Raw genomic sequence first — 21,234 nt, 5'->3', positions numbered from 1 at the left:
TTTATAAGGCTCCGGAGCCTTAATATTTCACCCATCCTGCCAGGGGAAGATCTTTTGAACAGGAACTCAGTGGACTTCATCCTGCAGGGCTTCAGGCTTCAAAGGTGCTGGGGGTCTAGCACAGAGGTGGGCAAACTATGGCCCAGGGGCCACATCTGGCCCTCCAGACATTTTAATCCAGCCCTTGAGCTCCCGCCTGGAAGTGGGGTCTGGGGTTTGCCCCGCTCCGCATGGCTCCTGGAAGCAGCGGCATGTCCCTCTTCCAGCTCCTACGTGTAGGGGCAGCCAAGGGGCTCCGCACGCTGCCCCCACCCCAAGTGCCGCCCCCGCAGCTCCCATTGGCTGGGAACTGCAGCCAATGGGAGCCGCAGGGGCGGTGCCTGTGCACAGGGCAGCGCACAGAGCTGCCTGGCTGTGCCTCCTCGGGGGAGCCGGAGGGGGGACATGCCGTTGTTTCTTGGAGCTGCTTGAGGTAAGTGCCGCCTGGAGCCTGCACCCCTGACCCCCTCCCATGCCCCTGCCCCAGCCCTGATCGCCCTCCTGCCCTCTGAACCCCTTGGTTCCAGCCCGGAGCACGCTCCTGCACCCCCAACTCCTCATCCCCAGCCACACCCCAGAGCCCGCACCCCTAGCTGGAGCCCTCAAGCCCTCCTGCACCCCACCTCCAATTTCGTGAGCCTTCATGGCCCCCCATACAGTTTCTATATCCAGATGTGGCCCTCGGGCCAAAACGTTTGTCCACCCCTGGTCTAGCATGTGCATTTTGGAAGCTCTCCGGGCTGCATGTGGCTGGTGAACTGTTAACGTCCTGGCTCACGTGGCAGCCTGAAAGCTCTTGTCTCTGGCACATCAGGCAGGCAATTGAAAGTCTGGCCAGGGAAAGGTTACAGACCCAGCTGCCTCCCCCCACAGCGACATGGGGGGGGGACTGGAAATGCCACCACTTCCTGTGTGGTTATTGACAAGCCATGGTGGGATTATAGGCTTAGGGGCAGCAGCTGGAGATCATATCATGGAGGAGACGGTGATATTTAGGCGGCTCTCTCCTGCGAGGGGGTATGGAGCTGGGGTAAGAGGGTGCAGCTCACTGCAGGTGCTTAGCCCAATTCTGAATTTGGCCCAGTAACTGTGTCCCCCTCCTCAGTTTGATCACATGGGTCGGGGGTGACTGAAGTTCACGCTCCCTAAAATTGTCTCTTCTTGAAATCACTGTCTCCCCCCACCCCACCCCCACCTCCATTGACATCCACTGGCCCACCTTAACCCTGCATGCAATCAGACCTTCCTGAAATTCCTGCCCCATGGCTAGCCAGGCTGGGATTAAGGATGAATCATCCCCTATCCATTAATGTGGCTATCTGTCCCCAAAACCTAACCCCACTGAAACCCATCCTTGCCAAATAACCCTTGGCCCAATACTGGGCTCGCTGGGAATGAGAACTCATTGCCCTGAAACAAAGGCTTTCAGCTTTCTACTCCTGCCGGAGTGCCAGGCTGTGGGACAGGCTCCCATGCTACCATTGCTCTCAAGCCGTGTCCATGCTCTCAAGCCGTGTTCTCCCCCGCCCCCTAGTCCCTGTCCTAAAGCTGCAAAGAGGAGAAGCAATTTCTTCAAATGTTTTCCCTGCCTAGGGTGCCTGCGGGGCCTGGTTTGGATGTGAGTCATCTAACGGGTGGAAGGCCTTGGGGTGAGTGCTTTCCAGCAGATGGGGAAATGCACATATACCACAGATTCAAACAAACCAGTTGTTTATCTGACACTAGACAACATGCGGTTAAACACAGACTGGACCCTGCCCATTCCAGCACAAAGGAACCAACAGCCTCATTAATGCGAGGGAAAGGAAATACGCTGTGGATCAGTGTTTCTGCAGATGTAAACTGCCTGATTGTTGATTTAATTGCGGAAGGCAGGCGAGATCAGTCTAAACAGAAGTGGGTTAAGTGGCATTTTGCTAATCCAGCAGGAGCTGTATATTATTCTTTCTAAATGCCCCCACCATGAGAATAAACTGGTTCCCATGGGAATACAAATGACATTTGATTTGCTTGTTAATTAGCCCCCCTGTGGGCTACACGCTTTACCTGGTTGGCAAAGTGTCACTGAGCATGAGTGTGAATCCTGGTGCAGATGCCGCTCCCTCGTTATAGAGATCCCATTGTCCTACATGGATCCTAGCACCAGTGCCCCCTGCACCCTCTCCCAGTAGATAGATCCCATTGCACTCATGGCCTGTGAGTGTGGATCTGAGCGCTAGTGTACAGCGGTTCTCCAGGGTGGGAAGGAGAGGATCCAGTTGTCCGGGTTCCCTCCAGATGACAGTGTGTTGGAGAACGTGATTTGCTCTTGCCTGGCCTCGTGGGATCAAGAGGTGTTATAACCACACTGCAGAGCCATGTGCTCTCCTGTGTGTCACTTCCACCTCCAGGAGAGCAAGGCTGCAGGGCTTGGATACTACAGTGCTGGGTGCTATTGGAACCCAGGAGTTTCACCCCAGGGAGCTCTCTCCACCACTGCCCTCCCTCGGGTTTCCTGCGGGAGGAAGCCAACTTAAACCCTGCAAGCAGCCTCTACTCTGCAAGTGTCACCCACACACCTCCTGGGTGTGATGTTCTGTCCCAGCCAGTGGCATCGAGACCACTTAGAGAGAGATTAATGAGTCTGCTCTACAGCCTTAGCGAAGGGCCGTGTGGCTTTTAGCTCATGAAGTACAGGCTCATGCATTTAGCTCTAGAGGTCCCAGGTTCGATCCCACTTGCCAACGAGTGGGGTCTGTCAGTGTTACACAAGCAGGTTGATTCTGGGCTTACCTGCCAGCATTTGGAGCCTGTGCTGGCCCCCTTCTGTCCCCTAGTACCAGTGGGGTATAGTCCCAGTATGCCACTCGACTCTGATGCTGTGGAGGACTTGCCACCATCCATCTGGGCCCTCTGCCAGGGTTTACACTGGCCTAAAACCAGAGTGAATATGATCGTTGGCTTTTTAACCCAATTCTGTCCCCTCCACACAGACAAAATCAAGCCATGCTCTGCAACAGGCCCCGAGCACACTACTATGGGCAGGGGGACACAGCGGCCTGCCTTCTCTCTCCTTCCCTGCCCCCACATGCAGTGAGAATGACGCCCTGGTGTCCGCATTCGTGCTCCCAGCCTATCAGCGCCAGGGGCCCCACCCAGCATGTTACAATTCACACTCCCAAGCGTGGAGCGCAGTAGAACTCACACGGTCCAGGGCACTCGTGCCTGGATTCACACTCAGGGCCTGCAGGACTAGACAGCAGGAGTCTCACTCTCAGCCTTTCAGAGGCTGAAAGGGGTAAGTTGTGCCCCTTACCCCTGCTGTGCCAGGTGCTTTGATATCCTAGCGGGTGCTTAGTGCCAGGAGTCACACTTCGAACAGGGAGTTGCTCTAATCAGCAGGGGCCATGGTGGCAGAAAAGTGATGGCTCTGGCCTTGGGACAGGGGTCATAGCCCATCTGAGGTAAACTCCCGCCATGTGGTGGAGTCAGATTGGAGCCCAGGGCCCCTGCCCTCCCCTCTGCTGGGCCAACCGGGACTGTGCCAGCCCCACGGGGATGCAGAGTGCTGCGTCAGCCACGCCGATCTGCACAACCCCTCCGTGCACGGAAATGACATCTCCCTGAATTCCCCGGCATTCATTAGCCAGGCGCTCACTGCTCTGAACCTCTCTCCTCCGGCTGACGTTACCCATCTCTCCCCCGCCCCTGATTGACAGCCGCACCGTGCCGAGAGACTAACGAACTCATTGAATTCTTTTGCTGATTTCTCGGGCTCTGCTGACGGCATTGACATATTCCAGGCTGTATTTTGACATCTGATCATTAATTTTGGCTATAATTATAATGAAGAAAGAAAAAAAACCCCAACGCACCCAACATCTGCCAGGCATTTGCATCGGAGACTGTCTGGTCTGATTTCGTGTCAGGGCGGTGTGTGCGCGGGATGGGGGGGGGGCATCTTGATTTAACCCTTTCATAGCCCGCAAAGAGTGGAAGATCCCCCCAGGAAGTGAAAACATGATTGGGTCAAACCACGAGAGTGGCTCAGCCGAGCAAGGGGAGCAAGCCAACGGCACTGGGCTGCCGGGGCATGCGGGCTCCCAAAGAAGCATTTTGCTAGGGGGAAAGCATGGGGAGAAGGATATGAAATGGAAGGGAATGTGGAAAGGGAAGCGTTGCCAAGCTGGAGGGTGATCTCTTTGCAGCAATGCTGCAATTCCTGGCGGAAAGTGAGAGAGAGGCCCAGATGCAGAGAGGGAGACCCACACACACCACCTCACCCTCTGGGTCCTGAAGGCAGTCACGGCAGACTCAGGGCCAGTCCGGTCTGAGGCTGTGACCACGCATCTCGCCAGTGCTAAGCTCTCCTGGAGCTGGGTTTGCTTTACTCACCAGGGCAAGTCACTGGAGCAAGGCACCCACACAGGGCTGCCACTACCGTGGGGGTGGCTCCCACCCCAATACGGACAAGCCCATAGTCCAAAGAGTAACCAGACCTTCTGACCTGGAGAGCGAGACTCAAATGCCCAGCGGTGATCTCACACCGTGACCAGCAAGGTCATAGCCAGTGCATCTTCTCTGTGCGGGCTCAGCCATGCCTCACCCTCGTTGCTGGCCATGCTTGTCCTCCCCAGGTAGCCTAGAGCAGGAAAGGGACTCCCTGCGCCCCATCCCCAGTCTAGCACAGCTATGCACCACGATCATCACCTGGTCCTTGGAAGGCTCCATCCCCACCAATCCTTGGAGCGGCACCTCTGAAGACGGCCCAGGCCTGAGCAAAGCAAAGGCAGATCCCAGAGAGATCCACTCACTTGGAAGGACACTTCTCCCACCCCGGTGGCTCTGAGCACTCGATGCTACGTAGATCATAGGCCAAATTCTGCTCTTAACTAACACGAGTGCCTCCTCCATTGAAATCAAGGGCGCGTGCCCCCATGGACCAGCGATCAGTCCTCTCTCACCTCTTGCAGACGCTGCACCGGACCGGAGCGTCCCCTTGCTCACAGCAGTGGCGCTCCTGATTCCCAGCAGGGTGGGCGAGAGAAGAAGCCAGCCCTTTGGCTTCAGCAAAGGGCTGTGTTTAAAGGGGATGCTGCCAAGATAAAAACCGTGGGCTGGACGGTTACATCCCTTGCTCCCCTAAAATTCCCCACTGCAATTAACAGGAGGATTGGGGCCATGCAGACGGCGGCAGCAGGCCGCAGGGGTCCCTTGCATTATTAAAACTAACAAATGTAACAACAGTCCAACGCTTGAACCCACAAAGCTACTGCTTGAGCTGAAGGCCTTGCCCTCCTAGTCTGCACGTGGGGCAGAAGCAGTTTCCCATCCGGGTTGCTTTTCCATAGCTGTGGTGCTTGGATCTCCCATGCTGCAGGGGCGACCTTGCCATGAATACAGACCTTCTCATTGCAACCAAAAAGCTCCATTTGCTGCAAACCTTTCTGTCCATGTGAGGTTTTCTAAGATTCACCCGAAACCCCTGGGCAGCGTCTCGTGCTAGGGCCTCTGCTTTGCTTTGTGTTGCTGTACAGTGCAGTGACTGGCTGTTTTTCCCCTTCCTTTGTGTGCCTAGAACACCGCAGACCTGGAGGGAGGCGAAGAGGGATTCCAAAGCAGTATTAATGCCCTGCCAGACATCTCCCTGGTAAGAGATCTCACCTTCTCTAGCCAGTGCTTCCTCAAAAGGAAACAGATGCTAACTGAAGACCATCTTCTCAAATACTTTCCCCCATCACTAACCTGTGGAACTCACTGCAGCAGGGCACGATTGAAACAAATAATGCAGCATAGTTAGAAAAAAGGACTTGGGGTCTGTGAATAAGAACAGCATCCGCAATTACTGGAGCTAAAAACAGGACTATTCCTCTATCAATCTGCACACTCCAGGGGATATGCAGATTGCTCCTGAGGTCAGGAAGAAACTTCCAGCCTGTCACCTCCAATCCAGGTGAAACGTCTGACGCGCGTCACTGGAGGTGACAGGACACCAGGCTCCGGGGGTGATGGGCCAGTTCTCAGGTGTCCAGGCGGGGAAAGGGCCCCTCGTCCCACATAGCGGCATCTAATGGCTTCTTGTTCTGGTTTTTCACAGGACGATGTTTCGTCTTTCCCTGAGGAACCACCCAGCTTTAAGCCCCCACCTCCTCCTCCGGCTCAAGAGCTGGACTCCTCCACTGCCCAGCTCCGAAATGCCACGAAAGTCACACCCAAGCGCCCTTCCTCTGAATCCTCCCAGTCAGGCCTCTTCTTCGTGGCCCCTCCCAGCCCCATCCCACCTCCCAGCCACCCCGACAAGGACACAGCCAGCATGACTTCCACCTCGGCCTCTGTGTCCACTGAGGATTCTGCCTCGAGTCCCGTCTATGCCGCCGTTTCCCCTGCCACTCTCAGCTCCGGGAGGCACATGGGTGCCCACTTGTCCTTGGTCAACCAGCACCCGATAGGCCCCTTCCCCCGAGTTCAGTCTCCAACCAGGCTGAAGAGCCCATCTCCTGAGAGCACCCCAGTCAGTAGCCTCCCAACGCCTGCTCCTCATTCCCCTCCACCTCCCCCATCGCACCCGGAGCCAGACAAAGGCAGCCTGCAGTCAGCGATCAACCAGCACTTCGTCATGGTGGAGGTGCATCGGCCCAACAGCGAGCCGGACGTGAATGAAGTGAGATCCTTGCCCCAAGCCCGAGGTGGGTGGCTCTGCCTGCTGGACTGACCCTGGGGGGCATGGCCAGGTTAAAGAACCGCTGTACAAATTGCCACTCAGGCAAGTAACACTGAAGGGGCTTGTTCACGCTCTGTTCTCTCTGTTCCTCTTTTGCATTGCTCTGTTTGGACAATGAGACTAGTCGGTTTCACTCTTCTTTACAGCCACTTCTAGTCCATTTCCATTTCCTGATCTAGCACAAGAACTGGATGTTAGCATTGCAAACACCACAGGGGGGAGGAATTGACAGTGAAACCCTCTCTAAGGACTTGCAGTGATGGGAAAAAACAGGGCTATTCTGCTGCCTCACCCAGGCAGCTAGATCAGAGACGCCCCACTAGCCCCAAATCTGGGCTAGAAAAGGTAGAGAGTCTTTCTGAGATGAGAGAGAGCTAGAGGGAAGGGCAGGGAGAAACCCTTGAGAACAGCCTATTGATGGGGGAGTTTCAGGACTGAGTCTTATATCTGTAAATACAGCCCTGCTCGAGATACTCAAAGGTATTTACGTTCCTCACTACCATCTGAGCCTTTGTTACAAAGGGTTTGTCTGCACGAGAAAACTGATGGGAATAGCTCTTCTGGAATAAGAATGTCCAAGGGGGAGCTACTCCAGAATAGCTACTGCACTTTAAATTCATGTCCTACCTTATTCTGGAATAACTTCCTCATGTAAGCAAGCCCTTTACTGAAACCGCAGGAAGGAGGTAAATTGGGGCAACGCCCAATATGTGCGTGCGGTGGTAGAAGCAACATTGCCAACTCTCCTGATTTTATTGCAATATTTTGCTGTTCTTGAAGCCCCAGATGCTGGAGTCATGTGAGAATATTCAGATTACATGTTAAAAAAAAATCAGTGTCTAGGTCTCCTAATTGCGAATAAAAGTTTGACATCGCCTTTCAGAATAATAATTAATATAACACAATCCCTAGCTCTTATGTAACCAGGTGTTGTATCATTATAATTATTATTAAGTGTTAGGATCAAAAATCGAGAGGGCAACTCAGAAGAGGCCCAAATTATTGTTTTAATCTCATGAGTTTTAAGCTGATTTCATGATATTTGAATGCTTGGCATTGGCAATGCTGTCAGCGCGGGGTGCGGGGCTTGGCACTCCTTACGGTACCCTGCCTCCTACCACCTTGTGCTCAGTGAACTTTTGTAAGCCTCCCCCTAGCTTTCCAGTGCAACTTTACCTGACCTTTAGTTAAAGACCAAGCTCCACTAGGCAGCTGATTGCATCTGGTCTCCTGGGCAAGTCTTTCTGCGTTTGTTAATAAAATCTGTTTCTGGTAGAATTCTAAAAGAAAAGAGAAATAACCCCGAGACTTTTTCCATTAGTCTCTGGGTTGAGAAAAGCTTGTTTGGCAAAAAGCTGAATTTAGAGGCCCGATTCAACCAGGCGTTGGTCTTTTAAACGTGTGTTTGGGGAGGCGGGGGGGTAAGGGAAGTGCAAAGAGGACATCAAGGGAAAGTTACGCAAAAGGAAACATGAGGTCCCAAAGGAGTGAGCTGCCATTTGACCCCACTAGAGTCACTATCACAGTGGATCGATGTTGGGGTGTACTCGAGTCAACTGATATTCCACCTCATCAGCCCTCTGCTCAGTGCTTTCTGGCTGGCTGAGGTGTCCCCAGGCCAGAATCCAGTTCCAGCGTGACCAAAACTCCAGGACTGGATTTCTCTGGCACTTGTTTGACCCGATTCTCATTGTCACAAGGGCCTGTTTACACTGTCAATGACTCGCTTTACCTCGGAGCCCTGTAAAGGGGCCTTAAGGCCTTAATGTAAATGAAAATCAGCCCCAAAGTTTGTCCTACTGTGTGACAGGCAGAGACCTCCTGGTGATTCACTCAAAATACAGTTGGGGGAAACACCCAAACTGGCTTTCTGTGCCCACCTGGAATGGAGTCTGGCCCGAGCCCCTGGGAACCCCAAAGGGCAATTTTCCATCTTTTCCTGGGCACCAGACTCTGGAAACACTCCATGCAGGTGGCTTTGCTTCCCTCTCGTGGTACCATTTACACACTGCAGATGTCACTGCTGGTGGGTGATGGATGACGTGATTTTCTATTCACTTCTGTTCTGTATAGGGTACTCTGCCTGGCCACCACCATGGCATAGCTAATGGGTTCGTAGGGCCCGATGCAGCTCTGGATACAGCCCGTCATCCCCCCTCTTCTTCCTCCCAGTCATGGTTTGAGTCCCCACCTGCAATCCCATTAAGAATGTTTGTTCAGATTTATTATTACTGATTATTATCCTTCCAGGAGCAGCAGAGGCTCCAGCCGAGGTCAGGGTTCCATTGCGCTAGGTGCTGTACAGAGATATAATAGGAGACCGGCTACGTCCTGAAGAGCTAACACACTAAATACACAAGACAGACACAGGGTGAAAAAGGAAAGTGGGTGGAATGACTTGCCCGCGGTTACTCAGCTGGGCAGTGGCAGATCCAGGGCCAGAAGCCAGTTCTCCTGAGTCCTAGTCCAGTGCTTTATCCACGCTGCTTTGCTAGCTCTCCTTGCACGCTTGGTTGATAAGAAACTGAATTTTCATTACCGAGACCCATTTCAAGTCCAGTTTGAGCTCTTGTTACATACATTCAGCCGGGACACTGGCTTTGATTCCCTGTTGCTGAGCCTGTGGATGGAGGCTCTTCCAAAAGCCTTCTGCTGATAGACATTAGCCCAATCTCTTGCACAAACAGGCGCGCGCACCCAGCCTCTCTCCCGGTTCCCGGCACTCCCCTAGATTGCCTCCCAACCACGGTCAAGGGTAGCCTGACTCAGCGCTGTATTCTGCATGTCACAAACCTCTCCCACCTAACCTTCCCGTCCCTCGCGTCCGTAATGTCCTGGAACAGCCCCAACTCATCTCAGGTTCTACATTGGCCCAATGCCTGATACGGCTTTGGGAGCTGAGTTAGTCCCATGGAGGTACCCAAGCAGGATAGAGCTGAGCAATGAAGCTCATAGTCATTTACCTCAGTATCTTAATACTTAATCATTTCAAGAAGCACCCCATTCCTCGGGGTCATTTCCCTCCAACAAATGTCCTGAAGACCTGGTAGAACCCCTCCACTTCGCAATGTTTCTGGGGCAGAACTAGCCACGCTCTGCAGGGGGGTGTGGAGTAGACCATGGCTGATGTCCATCCAGAACTGTGGACAGGCATGCTGGCACTTTGATTGGGTCTGAGTGCTTAGCCTCTGCAGATGGGATTGAAGGTTCAGTGTCAGAGAGGCACTGCGGCTTGCAGGTGCCGCAGGGAGACAATCCTGCACGGTCTGGAGGAACGGCCTATGGGTGAAATTCTCCTCTGTGCAGCGGGCTACCATGTACCTTCTATGCCACTTTAGTCCCACTTGGGACCTCTTCTGAGGGTTTAAGTGGCATGTAAGTCTTTTGCCAGCCCTCTGCGTAGGGGGGAATTTCACCTAGATGTCCTAATAGGTCTTTTCCGTTGCTGAGTTCTCTGATTCACCATTTGTTTGCTGAACAGAACGCAGCAAGGACTTAAGGTGAAAATATCTGCATTCAGCTGGGGTTGGGGGGTGGGACGGACAAGATGCCCCAAAGCAATGTCAAGGGGACATCAAAGGCTGCCCAGAGCAGCAGCAGAGATTGAGCCCGCTGCTCAGCCTTTGCAGCGCATGGGAAATGCGGTTTCCCTAGTTAATGGTGGGTCTATAAAACGGGCGATTTACACCCAATTTGAGGTGTATTTTTTTATAATTTATTACTGGTTAATAAATCTCATGCAAATATATGCAAATGAATGTCTTAAATCAGCTTGCCTGAAGCGCGATGCAAGCCGTTCGGCGGCTCACTGTGTTTCTTGATGTGCGTTAGGCATAGACGCACAGCTCTGCAAAACTAGGGGGCTCCATTTCTCTGGGGCTTAGGTTCCTGCTTTCAGTCCACGGAGTGCAGAACCCCTGACGTTTTGCTTGGTGATTTATTTTCAAACAAGCCCCAAAGGAAATTCTGACTGTGTCAAATCTCACTGGAAACATCCCTGAAAACCTATGAAATTGCAAACTGAATGTGGATTTATTACAAACCCCATCAATTAGCTCCGGTTTGCTTGAATCTGGACGTATTTTCCTTACAGAGACGGAGAAGACCCTTTGGCTGAATGTGTGCTGGCTTTCAAGTTTGTGTCAAAATGAGAGATGGGCCTAGAAAGGAACCCTAGAGCCATCCCCTCCACTTGATCTGTATTCAGATCTGGTCCTAGATCTGAATTTAGGGCCAAATTTTCTACAAAGCTAAGCTCTTAATGTGCACGGTTCTGATGATCTGGCCCCATTTCTGGGCCTCTGGTTCATTGGAAAATCTGAGCCCTCGTGATTTGGGCCTGCGTCTACACTTAGCCCAAACCACGCCCCCCCACCCCCCACATCTGAACATTGGGGAAGTTAGGCCCAGACCTGTAAAGATGTTTAGGCACCTAACTCCCAATGATGTAGTGTCTGAGCCTTCATGTCCGGATCTGAATCTGGAATGAACGTGGCAGCTCAGGGCCCATCTCTAAACTGGACCTGGAAGCAGCTGCCCCTGGCTGCATTTTGAGGTTCAGCAGGGCCCATTCCAGCCCACTGCAAACACTCCAGGCAAGTCTCCCCCAGCTGCGTGATGCACAGAGAAAGGTGAGGTCCTTGGTGCTGCATGAATCCCAGGTGCCCTTGATCAGGGAATTCCCCACTCCAGGTACCGTTGCAGACTGGGGGGTGATGTGGCTTTACTGACATATGGGAGTCTTGCTTGCCAGGCAGCGCTGGGTGCAGGGGGTTCCCAATGGGAAACTGGGGGTATGTCTACACTTCAACCACTGCAGTTATTCAGTGTAGACACTACTTGGGCTGACAGGAGGGGTTAGGAAATCCACCTCCCGGAGAGGCAGCAGCTAAGACAATGGAAGAATTCTTTCATTGACCTAGCGCTGCGTACACTGGGGGTTAGGTTGGCTTAACTACGTCTCTCACCCTTGAGCGACACAGCTATGCCAGTGCAAGTTCCCAGTGTGGACCAGCCCAAGTTTGTGGTGTTCGAGTGAAGTCTCCCACCACGCCGCCTCTGTGCTGCTCTTTCCCTCCTGCTGACAGCCCTGGTCCTGCTCTTCCCCCAGCCTCCACGCTCTCCCAGCTGTCGGACAGCGGGCAGACCCTCAGCGAGGACAGCGGGGTGGACATCGGCGAAGTGGAGCTGAGCGGCAGGGACAAGACCCAGCAGCAGATCCCTGGGAAAAGTCGAGGTCCCAAGGAGGCACCGAGAAGCGATGGGCCAGCAGAGGCAGCCTCCAAACCGGTGAGGCACCCAGCAGAGCTAGCGTAGCTGGTGGGACTCCCCTGTAGTCCTTGCTGGGCAAAGAGACAGGCTGCGTATAAAGGCCCCATGTCCCGCAGACACAAGTACCGCACATCTCATACCCGCTTGGGGAGGCAGGCCTAGAACCCAGGGCCCTTCGTGCTCTGTGTCGACACGGCAGTCAGAGGTGCGACGGCCGCACACGCAGACAGGCCTGAGCTCGCTTTGAACTAGCGAGGTCAGATAACAAAGCCGCGGCAACACGAGCTAGCTGTCCAAGCAGAGCATCCCCAGGGTCCCAGGGGGGCTTGTAAAGTCTGTGCTGGTGCCTCTTCGCTGCTCCTGGGTCTCGCACTAGCTAGATCAAAGCTAGCTTGGGTATGTCTACACATGCGGCTGTCGCACCCCTGTTTGCAGTGGAGACATGCCCCTAAGCATGCAGCCCTTTGCCCCTGGAGATGATGGAGCTGCTAGCATTAGCTGACCCAGCCACGAGAGAGCACGACTGGTCCTTCACTCAGAGGCTATGTCTACCTTGCACACAGCTGACAGTGGCTTTATGGTATGTGTAACTACATGCCACAGTGAAAAGCAGGCTGCATCCACACTGTGGTGTGTGGCTACATGTGACAGGGACAGGTTGAGGCAGCAGGATGCTCCACTGTGGATAGAAAGCTGGCTAGATCGTCGGGCTCAACGGGTAGTGATCAACGGCTCAGTGTCTAGTTGGCAGCCGGTATCAAGAGGAGTGCCCCAGGGGTCAGTCCTGGGGCCGGTTTTTTTCAACATCTTTATCCATTATCTGGAGGATGGTGTGGATTGCACCCTCAGCAAGTTCGCAGATGACACTAACCTGGAGGGAGAGGTAGATACACTGGAGGGTAGGGATAGGGTCCAGAGTGACCTAGACAAATTGGAGGATTGGGCCAAAAGAAATCTGATGAGGTTCAACAAGGACGAGCGTAGAGTCCTGCACTAGGGATGGAAAAATCCCATGCACCGCTACAGGCTGGGGACCAACTGGCTATGCGGCTGTTCTGCAGAAAAGGAGCTGGATATGAGTCAGCAGTGTGCCCTTGTTGCGAAGAAGGCTAACGGCATATTGGGCTGTATTAGTAGGAGCATTCCCAGCAGATTGTGGGAAATGATTATTCCCCTCTATTCGGCACTGGTGAGGCCTCATCTGGAGTATTGTGTCCAGTTTTGATCCCCCTAAGACAGAAGGGATGTGGACAAATTGGAGAGAGTCCAGAGGAGGGCAACAAAAATGATCAGGGGACTGGGGCACACGACTTACGCAGAGAGGCTGAGGGAACTGGGCTTATTTACTCTGCAGAAGAGAAGAGTGAAGGGGGATTTGATAGCAGCCTTCAACTACCTGAAAGGGGGTTCCAAAGAGGATGGAGCTCGGCTGTTCTCAGTGGTGGCAGATGACAGAACAAGGAGGAATGGTCTCAAGATGCAGTGGGGGAGGTCTAGGTTGGTTATTAGGAAACACTATTTCACTAGGAGGCGGGTGAAGCACTGGAATGGGTTCCCTACGGAGGTGGTGGAATCTCCATCCAGAGAGGTTTTTAAAGCCCGGCTTGACAAATCCCTGGCTAGGATGATTTAGTTGGGGTTGGTCCTGATTTGAGCAGGGGGTTGGACTAGATGACCTCCTGAGGTCTCTTCCAACCCTTCTATGATTGTATTATTATAAACAAGACACAAGAAGTAATTCTTCTGCTCTACTCCACACTGATTAGGCCTCAGCTGCAGTACTGTGTCCAGTTCTAGGTGCCACATTTCAGGAAAGATGAGGACAAATTAGAGAAAGTCCAGAGAAGAGAAACAAAAATGATTAAAGGTCTAGAAACATGACCTGTGAGGGAAGATTGAAAAAATTGGGTTTGTTTAGTCTGGAAAAGAGAAGACTGAGAGGGGACATGATAACAGTTTTCAAGAACATAAAAGGTTGTTACAAGGAGGATTGAGAAAAATTGTTCTTCTTAACCTCTGAGGATTGGACAAGAAGCAATGGACTTAAATTGCAGCAAAGGAGGTTTAGGTTGGACATTAGGAAAAACTTTCTGTCCGGGTGGTTAAGCACTGGAATAAATTGCCTAGGGAGGTTGTGGAATCTCCATCACTGGGGATTTTTAAGAGCAGTTTGGACAAATACCTGCAGGGATGGTCTAGATAATACTTAGTCCTGCCCTGAGTGCAGGGGACTGGACTAGATGACCTCTCAAGGTCCCTCCCAGTCCTGCGATTCTATGATTGCTAACAAGAGCAGTGAGGAGGCACTGCTTGAGCATGTAGAGGGCCATGCAGGGTATATAGGCTGGGGATTGTGGCGTGTCTGGACTCTATTCTCGTTAACCACACCCCGTCATCTAGCCTGCTATTTAGCCCCGTGCTGGGGGCGTGCAGTGTCCGTACTCTCCACACCACTGTAGGGAGTGTGCAGTGTAGACGGGCCCCCGCACACAATGGCAGGCTGGGATGGGCTGGAGTTCGTAGTACTAAGGTGTTGGCCGCCCAGCTGCCCTACCCGGTGTGCCTCAGGGCCAATGGCCTTTTGGAGACCATCCTGCTGCAGCTACCCCCAGGATGCTGTGATGTCCCACTTCAGCTGCAAAGCTGAGGATGGCGGATCTCGGCCACCCAGAGTCTCATTTGCATCAGGCAATCAGCTCGTTCCGCTGCTCTTCCCACCAGGTCATTGAAGAGGCTACAGGGCCGTGGCCAGAGAGGTCGCAGGCTCCACGTTCCTCGGCCACGGAAAAGGGCCCCATACAAGCACAGCAAGGCAGGCTGGAAAGGGTTAACCTGCTTGGCATTGGGTCCCCAGACCCAGGAGTTCCGGTCTGTCTGGGTGCGGGGCAGGATGGCCTGAAGAGAAGGCTCCCCACCCAGCCCTCCTCAATCGCGTTGCTGTTTCTCCCTCCGCAGCCTGGCCTTCTGGAGCCCACATCGTGTCTGATTCGAGTGGCGAAGAGCGCGCCGACCCTGGGGATCGCCATCGAGGGCGGCGCCAACACCCGGCAGCCTCTGCCCCGGATAGTCACCATACAGGTACGGCGGGCTGGGAACGGGAGTAGCTCGGTGCAGATGCTCCTCCGTGGCTCCGAGCTCTGAAAGGTCTTTTGAGATTTTCACACCTGGGTTCTTCTAACAGGGACATGCCCAGAATCCAGCCTCCCTCCTGTCTTCTACACCTGCTGGGTTTATCATTCCCCTCACTGGGAGATGGAGACAGAATGCTGGCTGTTGATTACATCGTCCCTCTCATATCAGGGTGTTGCCACCATTCAGGTCTTCCCGTGTCCAGCAGAGGGCGAGCATGTTCTCAGGGAGGGGAGAGTATAAAAGTCAGCTAGGTCCAGGAGAGGAGGCTCATCTTGTGTTTCCCCTAGGGGATGAGATTGTAACTTGGGGCTTGTCTACACAGACACTTAGTCCACGGCACACTGGGGTGTGAAGCTACCCCGCACTAGCATGCCGAGCACTAAGTGTCCATCTGGACCTGGCTGCGCACTAACTGTTCCCTGGTGCACTTTGACCTACTCCAGTTTCCAAGTGAGATAGATCAAAGCGCACTAAGGAACTGTTAGTGTGCAGTAGCAGGTCCACGTGGACACTTAGTGTGCAGCAGGTTAGTGTGGGCTAGACTCACACCTCAGCCTGTCTTGGACTAAGTGTCCATGAGCAGTGGTTCTCAACTAGGGGTACGTGTCAGAGGTCTTCCGGGGGTACATCAACTCCTCTAGATATTTGCCTAGTTTTTCAACAGGCTACATGAAAAGCACTAACAAAGTGAGTACAAACTAAAATTTCATACCGATGATGAGTTGTTTGTACTGCTCTGTATACTATACACTGAAATGTAAGTACAATACTTATATTCCAGTTGATTTATTTTATAATTATATGGTAAAAATGAGAAAGTCCGCAATTTGTCAGTAATGGTGTGTTATGACACTTTTGTATGTTTATGTCTGATTTTGTAAGCAAGTAGTTTTTAAGTGAGATGAAACTTCTGGGGAGGCAAGACAAATCAGACACCTGAAAGGGGTACAGTAGTCTGGGAAGGTTGAGAACCACAGGGAAGGGGTTGGAATGGGGGCAGGGAAGGGGTGGGAAGAGGTGGGGCATGGGTGGGGCCTTACAGAAGGGGTGGAGTGGGGGTGGGGGCGGGGCCGGGCAGCAGGTGCGGGGGGGAGTGGTGGTCAGTGGTGCGGCCCTCGGGCCAATGTATTAGTCCTCATGTGGCCCTCGTGGTCATTTGAGTTTGAGACCCCTGGACTAGATGATCTCCTGAGGTCTCCTCCAACCCTGATCTTCTATGAGTCTCTCATTGTAACTCTTCAGCCCTGCCCCCTTGGGCTCAAAAAGTGAGGCAGCAGAGTTGCAAACCGCCTCAAACAATCAGCTCAGCTGCTGGGGTGGCCATAATACTCATTTGAGTGCCGGCTCTCCAGCAATGCCAGCAAAGCTATGCCCTTCGTGGCTGGGTCTTGGGTACCCGCAGTTCACGCATCTCCAGTAAAGATGGTTCGCTGAGGGAGCAGTGCTCACACTAGACGAGCAACCAGGCACCGCAATGTGCAAAAGGCAAAGCAAACGGTTCAGGTGACTGCCACGGGCAGAGAACTCCCTGTCCAGACTAATCAGGGAGTCCGGCTGAATAACAGTATTGCACGCAACAAATACGAACGCAAACGCAGCGACCGGGGAGCTGGCAAACCAAAGACCGCGCAATGCTAACGCCCCAGCTCTAGTATTATCATTCATTTGTATTACAGCAACGCCAAAAGAGGCCACCTGAGATCAGAGCCCCACGGCACCAGGCGTTGTACAAACACACAGCGAGAGACAGGTCCTGCTCAAAGAGCTTACAGAACGAATAGACGCAGGGAGGGAGATGACAGAGAGGTGAAGGGATTTGCCGCCGGCCAGAGTTGGGATTTGACCCTGGGTCTCCTATGTCCTACTCTGATGTCCCAACATCCTGGGCACTTTCTGTAAACCTAAGGCTAACCCAGCTCCACTGGCCAGAGCACAACCCAGGGAATTACATTCTGCCTCTTTAAAGGTCCCTGGTTTTTGATTGGATACAGTATTCTTCACTCGTTGTCCTAAACTGTTATGTAATGTTGCATGGAGCTGTTAAGCAGCCGTTGTGCCCCAGAGGTGGCTGCATTTCAGAGTGGGCTAAGGCCTAGCTCCTCAAAGGTATTTAGGTGCCTGCATTGAAATCAGTGGGAGTTAGGCACTTAAATACCATTCAGGATCTGGGCCTAAGCGACCCCTGAAGCATCTGGGGATAAAGGCTGCTATATATGTGAGCGTTTCCCTCTCGTCTGTTCCTGCCCTGCCACAGCGAGGAGGATCTGCCCACAGCTGCGGGAAGCTGAAGGTGGGACACGTGATCCTGGAGGTGAACGGCACAACGCTGCGGGGAAAGGAGCACCGGGAAGCCGCACGTGTCATCGCTGAGGCCTTTAAAACAAAAGAGAAGGACCACATCGATTTCCTAGTCACTGAGTTCAACGTCACACTTTAGGGGGCTTGGCCGCCCCCGAGCCAAACGGACAGAAGAGGGAGGGAGCTGGATTGGACGGGGCTTCAGGCGGATCGGCACACGGGTTAACACGTGCACCCACGTGCCCCAGCACAGAAGCCACCCTCCACGGCAGAGCTGGTGCTGTCCCCTGTCCTGCATATGCCCGTTCACACACACACACGTTCCAGGCACAGAACATGGGCGGCCAGCCCCAGGCAGGCGCTTCGCTGTGCCTTGCTTCTGGGGCTGACAGCAGCGGTGCCGGTGACAGGCCCCAGCGCTGAGAAGGACTGCGGGAGAGCATGGGTAGGGTGGGGGCAAAGGCAGGGAAGGGAGAGGAAGCAACGGAGGGTGTGGGAGAGAGGAGAACACTGCCTCCAGCTGATCCCCGCATCTCCTGCCTGGGCATTTACTCTGGGCACTGCCCTGCCTCTGTCTATCTTCAGTGGTTCAGATTCATTTCCCAGTTTAAGCCATATTCCAGATGGTCTTTCCCTGCACCTCCTCCTCGATGAGGGGAGCCAGCCGCATCCTTGAGAGCTCACCCCCACCCTGCCCTTTCCCCCACCGGCATCTCTCTCCCCTCCGTTATTCCCCCTTCCTCCGCACAGAGAATCCCTCCAGGCCTGGGACATCGGGTGGGGTCAAGGAGTGCGGCCATAGGTGCAGGGTGCCCTGCCGTGCAGTAACGTTAATGTCACACATGCTGTGCAGGGAACTCCAGGGCTGCTCCCAGCATCAGTGAAGTGGGGGGTGGGGAACGGAGGAGGGATTTCTTTGGTGATCACTGGTTTAATGTGTTCTCTCGGGAGCTGGGTGGCAGGCACGTGACACTGGCCCCCATCAAGGCTCCACGCCCCGTGTCCCAGCGTGTACAGTAATGGATGCCTTGTACATCGCCAGCCGTGTCAGTGTATTTATATATACAGAGCTTGTGCTTTTAATTTTTCAATAAATCAAATGGGTTCGAAAAAAAAGTCGGCTGGCTAGTGGGGGTCTCTCCCGATCCCGGCCGGCTGCAGAGGTGTGGCAATCAGCTCTGGGCAGGGGTGGTTGCTCTCTGTGTTTCAACAGTTGGTACCCAGGGGTCCCCAGCCTACGAGTTGTTATTGTTTGCATTGCAACCGAGATCAGGGCCCCGTTGTGCTGGGTGCTACACAGACACAGAGCGAGAGAGTCCCTGCCCCGACGAGCTTGCATTTAAATAGCCAAGACACACAAAGTGCGGGGAGGAGAACAGAGAAACCCATGCGCACACCCCACGCCAGGCGTTCATTCTGCAGCACATGCAGCATGCACTGTGTGTGTGGTGTAGGGCGTGTGTGTGTGTGTGTGTGTGCAGAGCACGTTTGTGCTGCATGCAGTGTGTGTGCAGAGGAGGTGTGTACCACAGGCAGTGTGTGTGTGTGAGTGCAGAGTACAGAAGTGGCCATGTACAGGGGGCATGCGTGCTGCACACGTATTCCCTCTCCTGCTGTTCTGTGTTGTGTTGTGCAAGCCAGTGTAACCCTTCTGCCCGTCAGAGTTGGCAGCAACAAGGGCCGGGTTCAATATCTAGGGGATCCATTCCAATAACACAATGCAAACCGGCTCGAGCCCCCACCCAGTGACCTGGGACAAATATATACCACCCCCGCTGGGCGCCTCCCAGAGGCAATGCTTCCCCTCTCGCAAGCACCTAGTCTGAGTGTAGCAAAAAGCCTTTTAATAACAGAGAGAAACAATGTGGCATTATGTTGGGGAAACACCACCAACAGGATTCATAACACAACCCATGAGCAAAAAAACCCACCCGAAGCAAATTGGGGTATGCCCTTTCCCTTTGGTTCTTGAGTCCAGCAACCCCAAATCACCCAAAGTCCCAAAAGTCCAATGATCCAAAAGTCTCTGTCCCTGGTCAGGGCAGCCCCAGAGTTCAAAAGTTTATCTGCAGAGCTTTACCTCCCAACCTGGGTGGAGATGGGGGCGGGGGTAAAAGGCACCTTACCTGATCTGAAGTTGGCCACCCCACAGCTCCATAGGCCTCCACTCCGCTCCACTCCACCAGCTGCCCCACGAACTGCTCCACAGTCCACAAGCAGCTCCCGCCATCCCACAAACTGCCCCGCTCTATGTCCCACCAGCAGCTCCTGCCCTCCCATGAACTGCTCCACCAGCCTGTCCACAAGGCACTCCAGCCGTCCCACAAACTGCTCCACAGTATATCTTCAGGCTCCCCCACTACTTAACACAACACTCAGTGATTTCAGGCCTTAGTCAGTTCAGCAATTTGGTGAATTCAGCTTGTAGGAGAGGAGCCTCACTGCTAGTGCACCATTAGCCCAAAGGGAGCTCAGCAGCCCTAACTAGACTCCTAATGAAATCAAAATTAGCTCTGATATTCCACAGTAGAGAGAGAGGAGGAAGTGCAATTAGCATGTAAGGCCCTCACCAAGGGGCCCATGCCACCAAGTATTAATACTTGTCCCCAACCTCCCTCAATTCACAGAGTTTTGGAACCCATGACCCTTGCCTAGCAAGTGCTACTTAGTTGATGGTGAGTCCCTCTATCGTAACAAAAGGCCAAGTACAGTTCCAAGCACAGTTCCCATAATCAGGGTAATAACAATTTATTCTTCCTGCCCCAATAACAGAGACACTGGGGATCCCACAGCAGCCAAAGTGACCATTTGGGCAGCTATGGCCTCTTTCTAGGCGGGGTGGGTGTGCCTATGCAAATGAGATCAGCCCCTGAAGTTCTTTTCCACAACTTGCCACACCTCACCACCAGATGTCAGGGTGGAGCTCATCCTGACACTGCTTACACCAGCAAGATCCTTGCAGGCTCTGCCCTACTCCTGAGCAAGCCAGGGACTTTCCCATTCTTGTGCTTCTCCTAGCACCCTATCAGGCAGGCCCCTTTGGCGATGGGTCAGTCCCCTCCCCACCAGTGAGAACATTGCTGCGCTCTCCCCCTAAGCCAACAGCCAGGAAGAAACCTACATCCCTCGGGCCTGAGTCACTGCCAGCAGGTGAGAACTGCGTGATTGCGGGGGGGCAGTGCTGCAAAAACTCCTCTTCTCCCTGGGATACATTACTAAGACCGGTTGGCGGCCTGGCCCCTGGGAATGTCCACGGCGGAGGGGAGATGGACTGCAGGAAATGGGCCGCCCTGCGCACAGTTCCAGGGCTGTCTGACTCTGCCCACGGTGTGGTTCTCAGACTGCACTGGCCGCCCTGATGAGGCCGGTTGCTGACACTGTAGCTCCAGTCTGCTCGCTGGACCCCATAACCAGGCCCAGCTGCAGACACTGCCGTCACATGCTCCCCACCCCACGCCCCAGTCCTGATCAGGGGGCCTGTGCCCCTAGAGGTGGGTTGAAATTTCAGTGTGATCTTTGCTGCTGCTGCTCTTTGTGGAGAGAACTATGAATCTATGAAACTTGAGTCTTCAGTGAAACCGGGACGTCCCTACGTGGGGCACATCACAGGGACATACACCCCCCTTCCTCTAGCCCCCTCTGCAATCATGCGCTCCACTTCTGGACAGGCCTATGTGGGGTGGGGAGAGGGAAAGTCACACCCAATCTTGGACCATGCAGATGGCAGGGGGGGATTGAAGGGCTCTGTAAGGAGTCCCAGATCTGGTTGAATGGGCCGCTCCTGATTCTGGTTC

General features: G+C 53.6%; 1 protein-coding gene across 1 annotated transcript in view; it reads left to right on the top strand.

Annotated features, from left to right (window-relative positions):
* The window catches only part of WHRN (whirlin), a 107,112-nt gene extending 89,241 nt beyond the window's left edge, over positions 1-17,871 (top strand). The window contains exons 8-12 of the mRNA XM_077836017.1: positions 5,597-5,668; positions 6,116-6,704; positions 11,850-12,028; positions 14,966-15,088; positions 17,397-17,871. Of these exons, the coding sequence (XP_077692143.1) occupies positions 5,597-5,668; positions 6,116-6,704; positions 11,850-12,028; positions 14,966-15,088; positions 17,397-17,579 (1,146 nt within the window). The 3' untranslated portion in view covers positions 17,580-17,871. The remainder of the gene's footprint in view (positions 1-5,596; positions 5,669-6,115; positions 6,705-11,849; positions 12,029-14,965; positions 15,089-17,396) is intronic.
* The last annotated feature ends 3,363 nt before the right edge of the window (positions 17,872-21,234 follow it).

Source organism: Eretmochelys imbricata, chromosome 16, assembly GCF_965152235.1.
Source record: "Eretmochelys imbricata isolate rEreImb1 chromosome 16, rEreImb1.hap1, whole genome shotgun sequence".
In the NCBI taxonomy this organism is placed as follows: Eukaryota; Metazoa; Chordata; order Testudines; family Cheloniidae; genus Eretmochelys; species Eretmochelys imbricata.
Note: the sequence above shows the minus strand (reverse complement) of the source record. Positions and strands in the feature narration are given on the sequence as shown.